General features: G+C 52.7%; 1 protein-coding gene across 1 annotated transcript in view; it reads left to right on the forward strand.

Annotated features, from left to right (window-relative positions):
• Nucleotides 1-2013: 2013 nt before the first annotated feature.
• The window catches only part of OPRD1 (opioid receptor delta 1), a 58156-nt gene continuing 45195 nt past the window's right edge, over nt 2014-14974 (forward strand). The window contains exon 1 of the mRNA XM_058444378.1: nt 2014-2421. Coding sequence (XP_058300361.1) covers nt 2207-2421 — 215 coding nt within the window. The 5' untranslated portion in view covers nt 2014-2206. The remainder of the gene's footprint in view (nt 2422-14974) is intronic.

Below are 14974 nucleotides of genomic sequence, written 5' to 3' on the forward strand. Positions count from 1 at the left end.
TTCAATGGTTAGTTTTACACAATACTTTTTTGTGTGAAGGTGATGCACAAAAAATCCAATGATTACACAAATAAATACATGGGAAACTATTAATATGTAAAGAAGAGGTATGTGATGCTACTGCATAATAAGCAGAGCTGGGCTAGTTGGAGGTGGGGTGGGGATCAGTGAAGGTTTCAGAAAGGAAGTGATATTTAAGCTGAAACTTGAGGGATAAATAACGCTTAGGCTGGGGTATTGGCCCAGCCTTCTGAGTGGAAGGAATAGAATGTACAAATGTCCTGAGGTAGGAAAAAACTTGGCTTGGAGGGTTAGGGAGGGGACCAGAATTCCAATAAAGTAGCCCTCCTTCTTCCTATCCCAATTTCTCTCTGCTGGCACTAGAAAAGTTTCTGAGTACCAGGCCCTTTGGGAAGGGGAGAGAGTTTTGGCAGCAGGTGACCACAGCAAAAATCTTTCTGATAAGTCCTTAGGTGGTTGAGTGGGAAAGCCCTGGGGTGGGGGGCTTGCTGTATTTCGTAGAGGTGGCTGGACAGCAGCTAACTGGGGTGGAGAAAATGGAGAAGAGGGTGAGCTTGGGAATTCTGGCTTTGTTTTTTTCTGGGAAAGGGTAGGAGCCTTGCACACAGATGGATGACTCAAGCTAGAGGGTGAGATGAGGGAGGGCTCCTTGTCCAGCCACACACAGATCCAAGAGCATTGCCCCAGAGCCTAGAGCTCAGAACCCCTAATATTGTTCCACTCCAGCTCCCTTTGGGATCTTTATTATCCAAAAAGTATTTCTTGAGCACCTGCTGTGACCCCAGCCCTCTCCTGGATGCAGGCGTCACTCAGACCTGGTCCCTTTAAGGAGGGAGACCAGTTCGGATAGAAATAATTACTATATGGGATAATTCAGTATTCTCATCTGTAACATGGGGACAATAATAATAGAAGCTACACCAAAGTGTTAGTGCATGGATAAAGTGCTTATCACAGTGCCTGGAGCAGAGTAATGCTTGGTAGAGAGAGTGTTCTGGAAAGGCTAGGCACCGCAAGGAGAAGGATGGCTGTAATCTGGACCGGTTAGGTCTTGGAAGGGGTGTGGCAAGGATGACTTAGCCAAGTGCCCCCCTTCTATCTGCTCGCACTGCAGCCAGAGTGCTCCTTAAAGTGGTCTTCAAGAGCCTGCCCACCACCTCATCGCCCCTCACTTCCTGCCTTCTCCTCTTCCTGGCTTCCTTTCAGTCCCTCTGCTTCCTTTATCCGGAATCCTCTTCCCTTGTTTCTTCCTTAAGTTACTTCTTCCCCAAACTTCACACCTCACCTCAAGTGTCGTTTCCCCAGGGAAGCTGTCCCGACCCCTGGGTTTTGTAGACCCTGCCACTTTCTCAATTCGTACCTATATCTTAATGTCATTTTAGGATTGCTCTCTCTCTCCTGCACTGGGCTGTAAGCCCCAGGAAGCAGAGGCTGCATCTGGTTTTGTGTACTAGAGGGTCCCCCCAAATACCCAGCTCTTCTATTAGGCACCCTCGACATTTTTGTTGAGCGAATGAATGGGGTGCAAGAAAGGCACGGATAATACAGGTTATTTACGGAGCGTGTAACTGCCCGAAGGGCACTGCGCTAAGCTCTTTGTTCGAATCATTTTATCCAATCTCCCCAACCACCCTCTGAGGCAGGTGGTACGATTTTCCTCATCTCACAGACAAAGAGAATGAAGCTGAGGGAGGTTAAGTGACTTACACAAGGTCACTCCGCCGGTTAGTGCAGGGGCGGGAGGCGGGATACACACCCAGGTCCCTCCGACACCAAAGCGGCAAGGGGGTGGGAGGGGAGTCCAGGCTGGGACGGGGGCGCACTCGAGCCGGCGGAGCACCCCTAGGGAGGGGGCGGGAGGCCTCCCCTGCCCAGCTCCCAGCCGGTGGTGCAGCGTCCGCCCCCGGTCGCGGGCGCAGACTGGCGGCCGCCTCCGGGCCACGTGGTGCGCGCGGCGGGCGCGTCCGAGGAGCCTGCGGCTGCTCCTGGCTCACAGCGCTCCGGGCGAGGAAAGCGGGCGGACGCCGGGGGCTGGGCCGGTGCGGGCGGCGAGGCAGGCGGAGGAGGCGCAGAGACAGCGGGGCGGCGTCGGGGCCGCGGCCTCTCCCTTCCCGCGCCCCTCGCGTCGGGTCCCCGCGCCCAGGGCGCACGGTGGAGAGGGACGCGGCGGAGCCGGCCGGCAGCCATGGAACCGGCCCCCTCCGCGGGCGCCGAGCTGCAGCCCCCGCTCTTCGCCAACGCCTCGGACGCCTTCCCCAGCGCTGGCACCAATGCGTCGGGGCCGCCAGGCGCGCGGAGCGCCTCGTCCCTCGCCCTGGCAATCGCCATCACTGCGCTCTACTCGGCCGTGTGCGCCGTGGGGCTGCTGGGCAACGTGCTCGTCATGTTCGGCATCGTCCGGTGAGTCCGTTGCGGGCCGGCTGGAGCCCGGGGTGAGGGTGGGGACCACGAACTTGGGACCCCAAGCCGGTTCCCTGGACTCCCTGCGCCTCCATACTTCCAGCAGGGGCACCTGGGGCCCAGCGAGAGGCGAGGCCACTTACATCGAGGGGGACACAGGAATGTGTGTCATCGTGTGTGTGTGTGTGTGTGTGTGTGTGTGTGGTGGGGAGTGCGCCGCGGTTGACTAAATTATATTTGATAATCTGTTGGCGTCCCCTTGCTTCTTTGTGGGACAGTTTGGCGTCAGTTTGTGTGTCTGTCACAGTTTGTGAGTGGATGGTTGTGACAGTACAACTGTATGTTTGGACGTCGGAAAATGCCCATGGGGTGGGCAGAGCTGCTCTGAGGTGCCGCGGGCCTCTGGGGAGACCGGTGTGAGGGCACCGTGCAGGCAGGGCGGACAGGAGGGTGCTGGGTGTCAGCACCTCGCCGTGGGGCCCTTACCAAGTCATATTTGGTGCTCATCTGTTGGTGTGAGCTTGTCCCTGACGGTCAGTTTGTGATTCTGTCTGAATGTAACAATGTGACTATTGTTTCTTGTCAAGCCCTTGAAACCCCGAGGGCGGCAGAGCATCCAGAGTGGCCATCGTCCCTGTGTTTGTGCAGCTGTGTGTGCCTTTGCCAGTGATTCCTGGATAACATGGGCGACAGCTGTGGGCCGCCGACCGGTTCTCTGTTCCCTTCCCCAGTGGCCATCTGGTCAGGAATTCTGAATAGGATTCAGAGAAGACTCACGCCCTCCTCACAAATGCCCTCTCCCATTTTCTCTTTGCCTCCTCTAACAGTCTTTTCTTCTGCCTAAGGCAGCAGAGGTTGGCCTGGGCTGGAGTGGATTTTGAGTTTTCATCCCAGGAAGTGAGATGCTCTTCTTGGAGTTTATGGAGAGTGCTGGGACCTTCTCAGAGAGCCTAAGACGTCAGCTTGCCCCAAAGTAGCCCTCCTGATACAGCGCCACAAGCTCAGACATGGCCAGTAAAGGTCGAGAGGAAAACATCCATCTTTAAAACAACAAAGATGCCCTGGTATTTACTGTTAGTTGAAAATGGGTCCTTCATGCCGGTGGACCAAGGACATGGCCCTAAACCTCTCTGGGCTGTGGGGTGCCACCATGCAGGGCATAGGTCAGGTCGTGGACTCAGAGGTTGGAGAGATGAACTGTAGTCTCAGCCAGTCATGGATGACCAGGCACCATCGTTCCTGGCCTGCCTCCCATCCGCCTCAGTTTCCCTGTCCGAAGAATACAGACCCAATCTCCTCAATTGGAAAGTATGAATTCCAGGATATGGGTTCTCTGCAGGGCAGAGCATGGTGTGTTGGAGCATGGGATGAGGTGTGTGGGTGTCATTGGGCTTCGGCATTGATGATCTCTGGGGGATCTTTGCTCCTCCAGAAAGAGTGGGGGGTACAAGAATTTCCTGTGGTTTCCATGACTCATCACAAGCAACAGTGGGAGAATTCCCCCCAAGCACAGGCGGGACTGATCTTTGCTTTGTGTCTTTGTCAGTGATTCTCCCCACTTCGCAGGCTTCGAGGCAGGCCGGCCTGGTATGAATCCCTGCTCTGCCACGAACTGGCTCTGTGACTTGGGTGAATCACTTAGCCTCTTTGAGCCTCAGTTTCTTCATCTATAGAATGAAGCAATGATAAATCTTCTTCCACAGGGTTGTTGTGAGGTGTCAGTGAGAGAGCACATAACACACTGCCCTGGCGCCTGGACCCAGTAAATGGACGCTGTCTGTATAGCGAGGAGGAGGGATTTTCTAGATCCTGTAGAATCCGACTAAAGAAGGGAGCTTGAGGGAGGCGCTTGTCCTAAGGTGGGCCTGAGAGTAGCTATGATTCTGAGAGCTCCAGGTTTCTGGCACCTGCCCTGTCTAGGGGAGCTCCAGGTGCCCAAGTCTGGAAAAAGCTGAGCGTCAGTGTGTTCGGTCTCATTTCCAACCTTTTCCCCAGGGCCTCTGGTTGGTGGGCTGACTGAGCACAGCTTCCCCACTACCATTGAGCAAGGGGAGGGGGCTCCCACTGCCGAGGGTCCACTGTGGGGAGGCTCTGGGCTCAGCCTGCCAGGGGCATTCCCATGCAGCCTTCCCGGAATCGCATTGCAAAGTGTACACAAGCAGCTTAGTGGGCCCCTAGGGGTCCCCATGTTGCCAAGACATTCCGCTGGTCAACCATTTATGTGAAAACTGTATCTCTGGGTCTGAATGATTGAATCCTCACCTTCAATCCTATGGGACAGGCATTAGAGTCATCATCAGTACCCGCATCCTGCAGATAAAATGAGGAATCTGCGGCTCAGAGAGAGGCAAGGTGACTTGTTCTCGGAGGGTACCACAGTTGGCACCAGGCCCAGAGCTAGAACCCTAGTCTGTGACTTAAGTCCAAAACTTTTCTCCAGAGTTGCCTGGGGTAGAGGACAGTCAAAGCATTGTCTGGAAGGAGGGTGGCAGAATTCTGTCCCTCCTCTTTTATTTTTGAGACAAGGTTTCTCTCTGTTGCCCAGGCTGGAGCGTCGCAATCACAGCTCACTGCAGCCTCGATCTCCTGGGCTTAATGCCATCCTCCCACCTCAAGCTCGTGGGTAGCTGGGACTGCAGGCACACGCCATGCTAACTTTTGTGTTTTTTTGCAGAGACAGGGTTTTGCCATGTTGCCTAGGCTGGTGTCAAACTTCTGAGCTCAAGCGATCCACCCGCCTCGGCCTCCCAGAGTGCTGGGATTACAGGCGGAGCCATGGTGCCGGCTCTGTCCCTCCTCTTGTCGTAGAGTCCTCAGAGAGTAGATACCTGGGGACTGTGCTCCTCTGCGGTTTTCAGCCTGTGCATTTTAGGCTGCTGTCCTTTGGGGAGGGGGAATGATAAGGGCTGGTGCTGAGTCCTTCCCCAGTGAACAGTGAACGAGAGTCTGAGGGCAGGGCAGCTGCCTGGGTCTTGGCTTCTGCTGGAAAAGCCCCAAGGGCAGTGGGGAGAGGGCAGCCCGGGCTGGAGAAAGGCCCCTGCTCCCCTGAAGGGCTCCTCGAGCTGCGCTCCATCCGTGGTTTCCTGGCAGCCCAAGCAGGGCCTGCCATAACAATGCATGAGCCGGCTGCTGGGTTGAGTGAATGAGTGGTTGAGTGAGTGAATTCTGCCTGTCAGTCCTGAGCTTAGGCAGCGTGTGGGGGGTGGGGGGCAGGTGTGCAAGGGAAGATTCAGAGACCCTTGGGGAAGGAAAGCCGGGGGGTGTAGTGGGCAGAGCTGTGGCTCTGGACCAGACGTGTCTGAGTTCAAAGCCACTTACTTGCTGTGTACTCGGGCTAGTGACGAGCTGTCTGAAGCTCTTCTCGTTAAAGTAGGAACACCGACAGTGCCTCCAGGGTGGGGGTGACGATTAAGTGGCATAATGTGTGATATCTGAGCCTTTTAGACCCTAAGCTCTTTGAGAACATGGAGGGGCTCTGTGTGAAGCACTGAGAATAATTAACTCATGCTACAACATTCTACACGCTCTGTGCCAAATGCCGAGAAAAAAAACACACCGTGCCCCAGACCTTCCGGAGCTTAGGGTCTGGTGGGAGAAACAGACATTCGTCAGCCAGTCATCCAATAAACTGAAGTTTGTAGCTGTGGTAGGCTCTATCTGTGAAAGTATGTGGGGGATATGGGAGCCCGTGATGGGGGCAGGGGAGGGTCTCAGCTGGGCAGAGAGATCAGAGAAGCCTCTGCAGAGCTAAAGGATGAGGAGGGGAAACTGAGTCAAAAGCTGAGGGAGGAGCTGTGGCTGGGAAGCAGGACGCTGATGAGGGCCTGAACGTAAGAACCAGGAATCTCAGAATTCCAGGTCAGAAGCATCCTCTGTCCTGCAGGCCCCACACTCTGTCCTCGGTCCCCTCCAAGGAGGCACCTGAGAAGCCGTCTCAACCTGGGGGCCTGAGAGGGGCCTCTGGGAATTGTGCTTTTAGTAAACAGCTTGTGGCTGGAGGAATGAGGCTTCCATGAAGCGTGAACAGGACTTCTGTGGACAGGTGGTCCCAAGGCAGAGCATCACCCCCTCCTGCTGCATGTGGGATTGGCCAGCATGATGACTGGTGCCGGCCGTGGGGATGCCCTGGCCCTCAGAGCAGACACTGGACAACCCCTCCTTCTGGGCAGAGTCAGTGTCCTCTGCAGGGCTGGCATCTCAGAGACTTCCCATGGGCAGCCCAGTGGGTAGGTGCGGTGTGATGGGCTTAGCAGGCCCCTCACCTGTGGCAGGTGACCCCCTCTTCCTCCTGCCTGGGCCAGATGCTGGGTGGCCCGACCCAGAACCTGGGCAAGAGGAGTCAGTGCTTTCCCACCCGGCCTCCTGCCTGTTCGCAGCCTTCTCTGTCTCCCTGCCTGCTCTGCGCCCTGAGCCAGGTTTCAGCAGGTTTGTCCCCTCGCAGCATGCCCTGCCTCCTGCCAGCCCCGGCCAGCCTCCACGAGACGCCTTCAGCCTGTGTGCTTCTCTGCCCCTTGATCTCATCTCAGCCCATGTCTCTTCTGATTTGTCTCCTTGTATCAAATGCTGGCTCTGCTACTTACTAAGAGCTTTAGCAAGCCGGATTGCCTCACTGCACCTCTGTCTTCATGGGAAGATGTGGGTAATAGTGCCACCTCATAGGTACCTTTGTCCTCAGGATTGGATGAGATGATGTTTGCAAAGCACCGCATTTTCCCTCCAATCTGAGGTGACTGCAGCACCCAGCAGGGAGGGGAGCTGGGCCAGGCAGGTGGGCTGTGGCAGGGTCGGGATAGGTGAATGAAGGGTTCTGGTTGTCTCTTTGGTCTCCTGCCGAGGTTCCAGAAGCTGCTGGGGAAAATGCTGAAGTGTCTTCTTAGCAGAATTTGTAGCACTGAATCCCTGTCCTGTTTTTGGAAGCCCCTTGGCTTCTTGTCTCCCTCCCCTCTCTTGGGTCTGGACGCAGGGCCTCTGGGCTAGGAGAGATTCCAGTGAGATGACACAGTGCAGTGGTAAAGGTTGTGGCTAGAGGTCAGGGAGCGCCTGGTCTCTATCCATGTCCCAGAGGTGTGGCTTTGGGCAAAAACAGCTTAACTTCCCTGAGCGTCATTTTTTTTTTTTTGGATGGAGTCTCACTCTGTTGCCCGGGCTGGAGTACAGTGGTGCGGTCTCAGCTCACTGCAACCTCTGCCTCCCAGGTTCAAGGGATTCATTCTCGTGCCTCAGTAGGATTACAGGCGCTCGCCACAACGCCCAGCTAGTTTTTGTGTTTTTAGTAGAGACGGCGGGCGGGGGGGTAGGGTTTCACCATGTTGGCCAGGCTGGTCTCAAACTCCTGACCTCAAGTGATCCACCAGCCTTGGCCTCCCAAAGTGCTGGAATTATAGGCGTGAGCCACTGCACCCAGCTCATTTTATCATTTAAAAAATTGGGGTGATATGACAGGTTATTCGGAGGACTCAAAGAGATCGAGCATGGAAAGGCCCTAGCATAGCACCTGGCATGCCCTGCACTGTGGTTTCCTGGCACTCCTGCAGTGGCTGCAGGTGGGCAGAGTGCAGGTGGGCTGTTGAGGCCTGGTCGTCTACGTTTTCCAACTTGGGCCCCTTCCCATGTCCTGCATTACCTGCACATGTATTCGGTCAGTAAAGCATTTGCTGTTGCTGACCCATGCCAGGCCTGTCCAGCCTCAGCTCTCACTGCCCAGACCCACAGCTTAAACCTCCATATGCCCCCTGGCTCCTAACACAGCTATGCCCCGTGCCACCCCCTGATTAATTGCAACTCCACAGACAAGTGCAGCTCCCTGGAACTGTGGGAGTCCAGGGAGTCCCCAGACCCAGCCAGCGGAGGGGATGCCTATGCATCATGGGGGGAGCAGCAGTTGCTCCCTGGAGAGGTGCGGGTGGAGCATTCCAGATAGAGGGAACCACAGGAGCAATGATTCACCAATTCACCGAGGCTGAGACGAGAGTGTTGGGGACCAGGGTGGCTGTGAGGATGGAGAGGCTGCAGGGACAAAAGCAGGAAAGGCGTCGTAAGCAGGTGTCCTTCTTACCATAGTGTCAAAAGCACCTGCTGGGTGCTGAGCTTGGCTGGGCTTGGGAGCCACCCATGATTCCTGAGGAGGTGCACCTGGTAGAGTAGCCCCAGGTAATTTGGAGGCAGGTGTTCTCATGGGGATGGTGAGAGGGAGGGCTGAGGAGAGGCCCGGAGGCAGGCCCAGCATGACTGTGTGAGGAGCCAGAGGCCGTGCTGAGGTTCTAGTCTGGATGTGGGAGCTGAGGCTGGACAGGTCCTCAGGGGTCCCATGGTAAGGTTGGCATGCTGGGAAATGAGGGAGCTTCGGGTCACAGGCCATGAGGGGAGGGGATTTTGGAGCAATCTGTGCAGAATGGTGCTCAAGAGAATGAATTTGGTGTGGGGGTGAGGGGTGGATTGGATGGGGAGGGGCTCAATGTGGGGAGACTAGAGAGGGTGGCTCAGGGCAATGCAATGAAAAGAGAGCCATGTGACCTTGGACAGGGCCATTAAAACCCTGGCCTCAGCTGTCCCCTTTCCGAAATGGAGTGCTGTTGGACCTAACAAGAAGGCAGGAAGCTGTGCATGGTGGTGCCTGCCTGTAATCTCAGCTACTCAAGAGGCTAAGATGTTGATCAGACTGGACAACATAGCAAGACCCCATTTCAAACAAACAAAGGAGGAGGCAGCAGGAGGAGGCTGGGCTAGATGACTTGTGGTGAGGCTGAGCAGAGAGAACAAGCAGCAAGCCCTGCTGCATCTCTTGGTCTTGCCTGGAGCCTGCTCCTTCCTGTGTCTTGGGTTCATTCCCTGGGGAGTGTGTGTGACTTACAGACGCACTGGGGTGGGTCCATAGGAGTCACTGAGAACACTAAAGAGCCTCTTCCTAAGCTTCTGCCCCATGTCGGAGGCTTCTGGAGCCAGAGGCCATGTTGAGGTTGAAGTATGCAAGCTGCACCACAGCCCTGAGATGGGGGCTTTCTGTTCTCATTTGCAAATGAGGACAAGAAGGCCCAGAGGGAGCGAGTGCCTCTCACAGCAAGAGAGGGGTGGAGTCGAGATTCCAACGCAGGCCTCTCTGACTCCAAAATCACCCCATGTGTCCATCTGCTGCTGCTGTCCATGACATGGCGGAATGGAGGCGAGTGCTGGGGACATCTAGGTAGAGAAGCGAGGAACGGGGACGGGGTAGAGGGTAGATTGCTGTTTGCAAATCTCTGAGGCCTCTGCATGGGGTGGCAGCAGTTGAGAGCCTGGGCATTGGAGCCAGACTGACCTGGAATTACATCCCAGCGGTGCCATTTACTAAGAGAGTGAGCTTGAGCAATACATACACACCCTCTCTGAGCCTCAGCTTTCTCATCTGTGAAACGGGAGTAGCGATAGACCCTCATAGAGTGGTTATGAGGAGTTCACGAGGCCTGATGTGAGGGACTTCAGCATAGAGCTAGGCATTTGGTATATGGTCGATAAACATTTTCTGTAATTATGACTGTTTAGAAGAGGAGTCAGACTTGCTTTGCATTCATTTGATTGACATTTTTTGAGCCTCAGAGGAACTAGTTTTTTTTTTGTTTTGTTTTGTTTTTTGAGATAGTCTCGCTCTGTTGCCCAGGCTGGAGTGCAGTGACGCAATCTTGGCTCACTGCAACTCTGCCTTCTGGGTTCAGGCGATTCTCTTGCCTCAACCTCCTGAGTAGCTGGGATTACAGGTGTGTGCCACCATACTAGGCTAATTTTTGTATTTTTAATAGAGATAGGGTTTTACCATGATGGCCAGGCTGGTCTCGAACTCCTGGCCTCAAGTGGTCCACCTGCCTCAGCCTCCCAAAGTGCTGGGATTACAGGTGTGAACCAGAACTAGAATTATTGAGTAGGTGATATAGGGAAACTTTATCAACTCAATATTATAAATTTTCAGCTGGATGCAGTGACTCACACCTGTAATCCTAACACTTTGGGAGGCAAAGCAGGAGGATCACTGGAGTCCAGGAGTTCGAGACCAGCCCAAACAATATGGCAAGACCCTGTCTCTACAAAAAAATTAAAAAGTTAGCTGAGCATGGTGGCATGCACCTGTAGTCCCAGCTGCTTGGGTGGAAGGATGGCTTGTACCCAGGAACTCAAGGTGACAGTGAGCTATGATTGTACCACTGCAGTCCAGCCTGGGCAACAAAGCGAGATCCCATATCTCAAACTCCTGACCCCAGGTGATCTGCCTGCCTTTGGCCTCTCAAAGTGCTGGGATTACAGGTGTGAGCCACTACATCTGGCCTGAGACCCCATATCTTAAAAAAAAAAAAAAAAAAAAAAGAAAGAAATTTTCTTCTACAATAAAGGTAACAAACTTATTTCAGAAAATATGAAGAAATTTAAGCAGAGACAGACATTATCCATAATCCTACCACAAAGAAAAGAGCTTTTTCATTTTGGTGTATTTCCTTCCCATCTCTTTTCTGTCTCTCTTTCTGTTTCTCAATTTTATTTATTTTTAATTATTTATTTTTTTTGAGACAGAGTCTTGCTCTTGTCACCCAGGCTGGAGTACAGTGGCACAATCTCGGCTCACTGTAACCTCTGCCTCCTGGGTTCAAGCAATTCTCCTCCCTTAGCCTCCCAAGTAGCTGGGATTACAGGTACCTGCCACCAGGCCTGGCTAATTTTTGTATTTTTAGTAGAGACAGGGTTTCACCATCTTGGCCAGGCTGGTCTTGAACTCTTGACCTCAGGTGATCCACCTGCCTTGGCCTCCTAAAGTTGTGGGATTACATGCATGAGCCACCGTGCCCAGCTTATTTTTATTTTTGAGATGGGGATCTCCTTATGTTGCCCAGGCTGGTCTCGAACTCCTGGACTCAAGTGATCCTCCCACCTTGACCTCCCAAAGTGCTGGGATTATAGTCATGAGCCAACACACCCAGCTTTGTTTTTCCATTTTAGTGAAATCAGGGTCACATGTCAAAGTCATGATCACATTGCATGTAATATTTTGTGAGATGCCTATTCACTTAACATTATATGGTAAGCATGTGCTCTTCTAGTTTGAAAACATGATTTTTGATGGCTACATTGTATGAATGTGTTCTTTTTCCAGTGACTTTTATACTTTCCAGCATTATGTCAATCTAAATAATGCTGCTGCTGCCCAGGCATGGTGGCTCACCCCCATAATCCCAGCACCTTGGGAGGCCATGGTGGGAGGATCACTTGAGCCCAGGAATTCAAGATCAGCACAGGCAACATAGCAAGACCCTGTCTCTAAAAGCAAAAAAATAGTAATCATACATAATGCAGTAAACATTCTTGGACACGTGTGTTTGTGCACATCTCATTATTTCTTTCTTTCTTTTTTTTTTTTTTTGAGATGGAGTTTTGCTCTTGTTGCCCAGGCTAGAGTGCAATAGCGCGATCTCGGCTCACCACAACCTCCGCCTCCCGGGTTCAAGTGATTCTCCTGCCTCAGTCTCCTGAGTAGCTGGGATTACAGGCGTGCGCCACCATGCCCGGCTAACTTTGTATTTTTAGTAGAGATGGGGTTTCTTCATGTTGGTCATGCTGGTCTCTATCTCCTGACCTCGTGATCCACCCGCCTCAGCCTCCCAAAGTGTTGGGATTACAGGTGTGAGCCACTGGGCCCGGCTATTTCATTATTTCTTTTCTTTTCTTTTCTTTTTTTTTTTTTTTTTTGAGATGGAATCTCACTCTGTCACCCAGGCTGGAGTGCAGTGGCACGATCTCAGCTCACTGCAAGCTCCGCCTCCCCGGTTTATGCCATTCTCCTGCCTCAGCCTCCCAAGTAGCTAGGACTACAGGCGCCCGCCACCACGCCTGGCTAATTTTTTGTATTTTTTAGTAGAGATGGGGTTTCACCGTGTTAGCCAGGATGGTCTCGATCTCCTGACCTTGTGATCCACCCGCCTCGGCCTCCCAAAGTGCTGGGATTACAGGCATGAGCCACAGCGCCCGGCCCTATTTCATTATTTCTGTAAGGAATTTTCCCACAGTCAAAGCTCTCCAAGAAGGTACGGGCTGCTGTGTAATGTAGGGAGCTTCCTGTCACTGAAGTGTGCAAGTAGACACTGGGAAACCACTGGGTGGAGACCACTGGGTGGAGGTTTGGCCCTGGAGATTCTGGTGGAGAAAAGACAAGCAGAATTTCAGGCCCCTCTCACCATGGCTGAGATTTTATTTTATTGTTTGTTTGTTTATTTATTTATTTATTTATTTTAGACAGAGTCTCATTCTGTTGCACAGGTTGGAGTACAGTGGTGCAATCTCAGCTCACTGCAACCTCTGCTCCCCTGGGTTCAAGCGATTCTCCTGCCTCAGCCTCTCGAGTAGCTGGGATTACAGGCATGTGCCACCATGCCCAGTTAATTTTTTTTTTTTTTGTATTTTTAATAGAAACGGGGTTTCACCATGTTGGCCAGGTTGGTCTCACAATCCTGACCTCAAATGATCCACCTGCCTCAGCCTCCCAAAGTGCTGGGATTACAGGCGCCCAACCCTGAGATTTTAAAAAGAATGATTTTTAAATGCTGTGATCTCAGATTCTCCTTCCCCCTTGCCTGGCAGATGTCTGGACTTTGAGAGGCAGGGGTCTGTGCAAGGGCAAGGCATGATTTCATTAACCTCAGAGTCCTGGGACCTCAAAATCAAATTGGCCACACGGAATGTCATAACATGCACAGGAAGAGGGATAATCGTGGGGGTAGAGCAGAAAGTCTGGCTTAAATGAACAATTTACCATCCTCTGCAGGCTATAGTGGCCCCATTACCGGCTGGGGGCTATGGGGTGGAATGAGGGGGTGTCTGGGCTGTGTTCTACTGATTTATAGTTCCCAGTGCAGCTGCAGAAATCAGCAGCTTTGTCTCTGGCCAGGAAGGGTATGTGCAGAAAGAATCTTGTCTTCTGTAGCTTTCCTAGTCTTTTTTTTTTTTTTTTTTTTTTTGAGATGGAGCCTCACTTTATCACCCAGGCTGGAGTGCAGTAGTGTGATCTCGGCTCACTGCACCTTCCACCTCCTGGGTTCAAGTGATTCTCCTGCTTCAGCCTCCCAAGTAGCTGGGAGTACAGATGTGCACCACTACACCCGGCTATTTTTTAAAATTTTATTTATTTATTTATTTATTTGAGACGGAGTCTTGCTCTGTCACCCAGGCTGGAGTGCAACAGCGTTGATCTCGGCTCACTGCAACCTCCGCCGCCTGGGTTCAAGTGATTCTCCTGCCTCAGCCTCCTGAGTAGCTGGGATTACAGGTATGTGCCACCATGCCTGGCTGATTTTTGTATTTTTTGTAGAGATGGGGTTTCACCATGTTGGCCGGGCTGGTCTCGAACTCCAGACCTTGTGATCCGCCTCCCAAAGTGCTGGGATTACAAGCATGAGCCACTGTGCCTGGCCAATTTTTGTATTTTTTAGTAGAGATGAGGTTTCACCATGTTGGTCAGGCTGGACTCGAACTCCTGACTTCAGGTGATCCACCCACCCCGGCCTCCCAAAGTGCTGGAATTACAAGTGTGAAACACCGTGCCCAGCCCGTCTTTCTTGATAAGTAGAAAGAACTCAAACTTCAAGGTCCTGTGAGGTCAAAAGAAACCCATTCAGGCCGGGCGCAGTGGCTAACACCTGTAATCCTAGCACTTTGGGAGGCTGAGGTGGGTGGATCATTTGAGGTCAGGAGTTTGAGACCAGCCTGGCCAACATGGTGAAACTTTTTCTCTACTAAAAATAAAAAAGTTAGCCGGGTGGTAGTGGTGCATGCCTGTAATCCCTAGCCACTTGGGAGGCTGAGGTAGGAGAATCGCTTGAGCCTGGGAGGCGGAGGTTGCAGTGAGCTGAGATCGCATCACCGCACTCCAGTCTGGGCGACAGAGTGAGACCCTGTCTCCAAAAAAAAAAAAAAAAAAGAGAAAAAGCCCCATTCAAAGAACACCACACAGGGAGAGGCAGAATTTTCCTCCCCTGCAGAAATGACCTTGTCACCAAGGCATAGAACTGTGACTCATGGATGATGGTTCTTTTTCTTTTTCTTTTTTTCTTTTTTTTTTTTTTTTGAGATGGAGTCTGGCACTGTTGCCCAGGCTGGAGTGCAGTGGCGTGATCTCAGCTCACTGCAGCTCTGCCTCCCGGGTTCACGACATTCTCCTGCCTCAGCCTCCTGAGTAGCTGGGACTACAGGCGCCCGCCACCACGCCCGGCTAATTTTTTTTTTTTTTTGTATTTTTCGTAGAGACGGGGTTTCACCGTGTTAGCCAGGATGGTCTTGATCTCCTGACCTTGTGATCCGCCTGCCTTGGCCTCCCAAAGTGCTGGGATTACAGGCATGAGACACAGCACCCAGCCCAAGAAGTGGGTTCTTACACAGGGCAGCCTGGCCTAGGGGCTACTGATAACACATGATAGGCCTAAAGAACTCCAGGTTCCCTGGGGCAAGGCCAACAGCAGGGGAGACAGCCCTATCCTTCAGCGGCAGGTGGACTAGGGTTCAAATCCAGCTTCTTGCTGGCTGTCCGCTGTTGAACTCAGCGTGC

The sequence above is a fragment of the Hylobates moloch genome, unplaced genomic scaffold, assembly GCF_009828535.3.
Source record: "Hylobates moloch isolate HMO894 unplaced genomic scaffold, HMol_V3 SCAFFOLD_9, whole genome shotgun sequence".
In the NCBI taxonomy this organism is placed as follows: Eukaryota; Metazoa; Chordata; class Mammalia; order Primates; family Hylobatidae; genus Hylobates; species Hylobates moloch.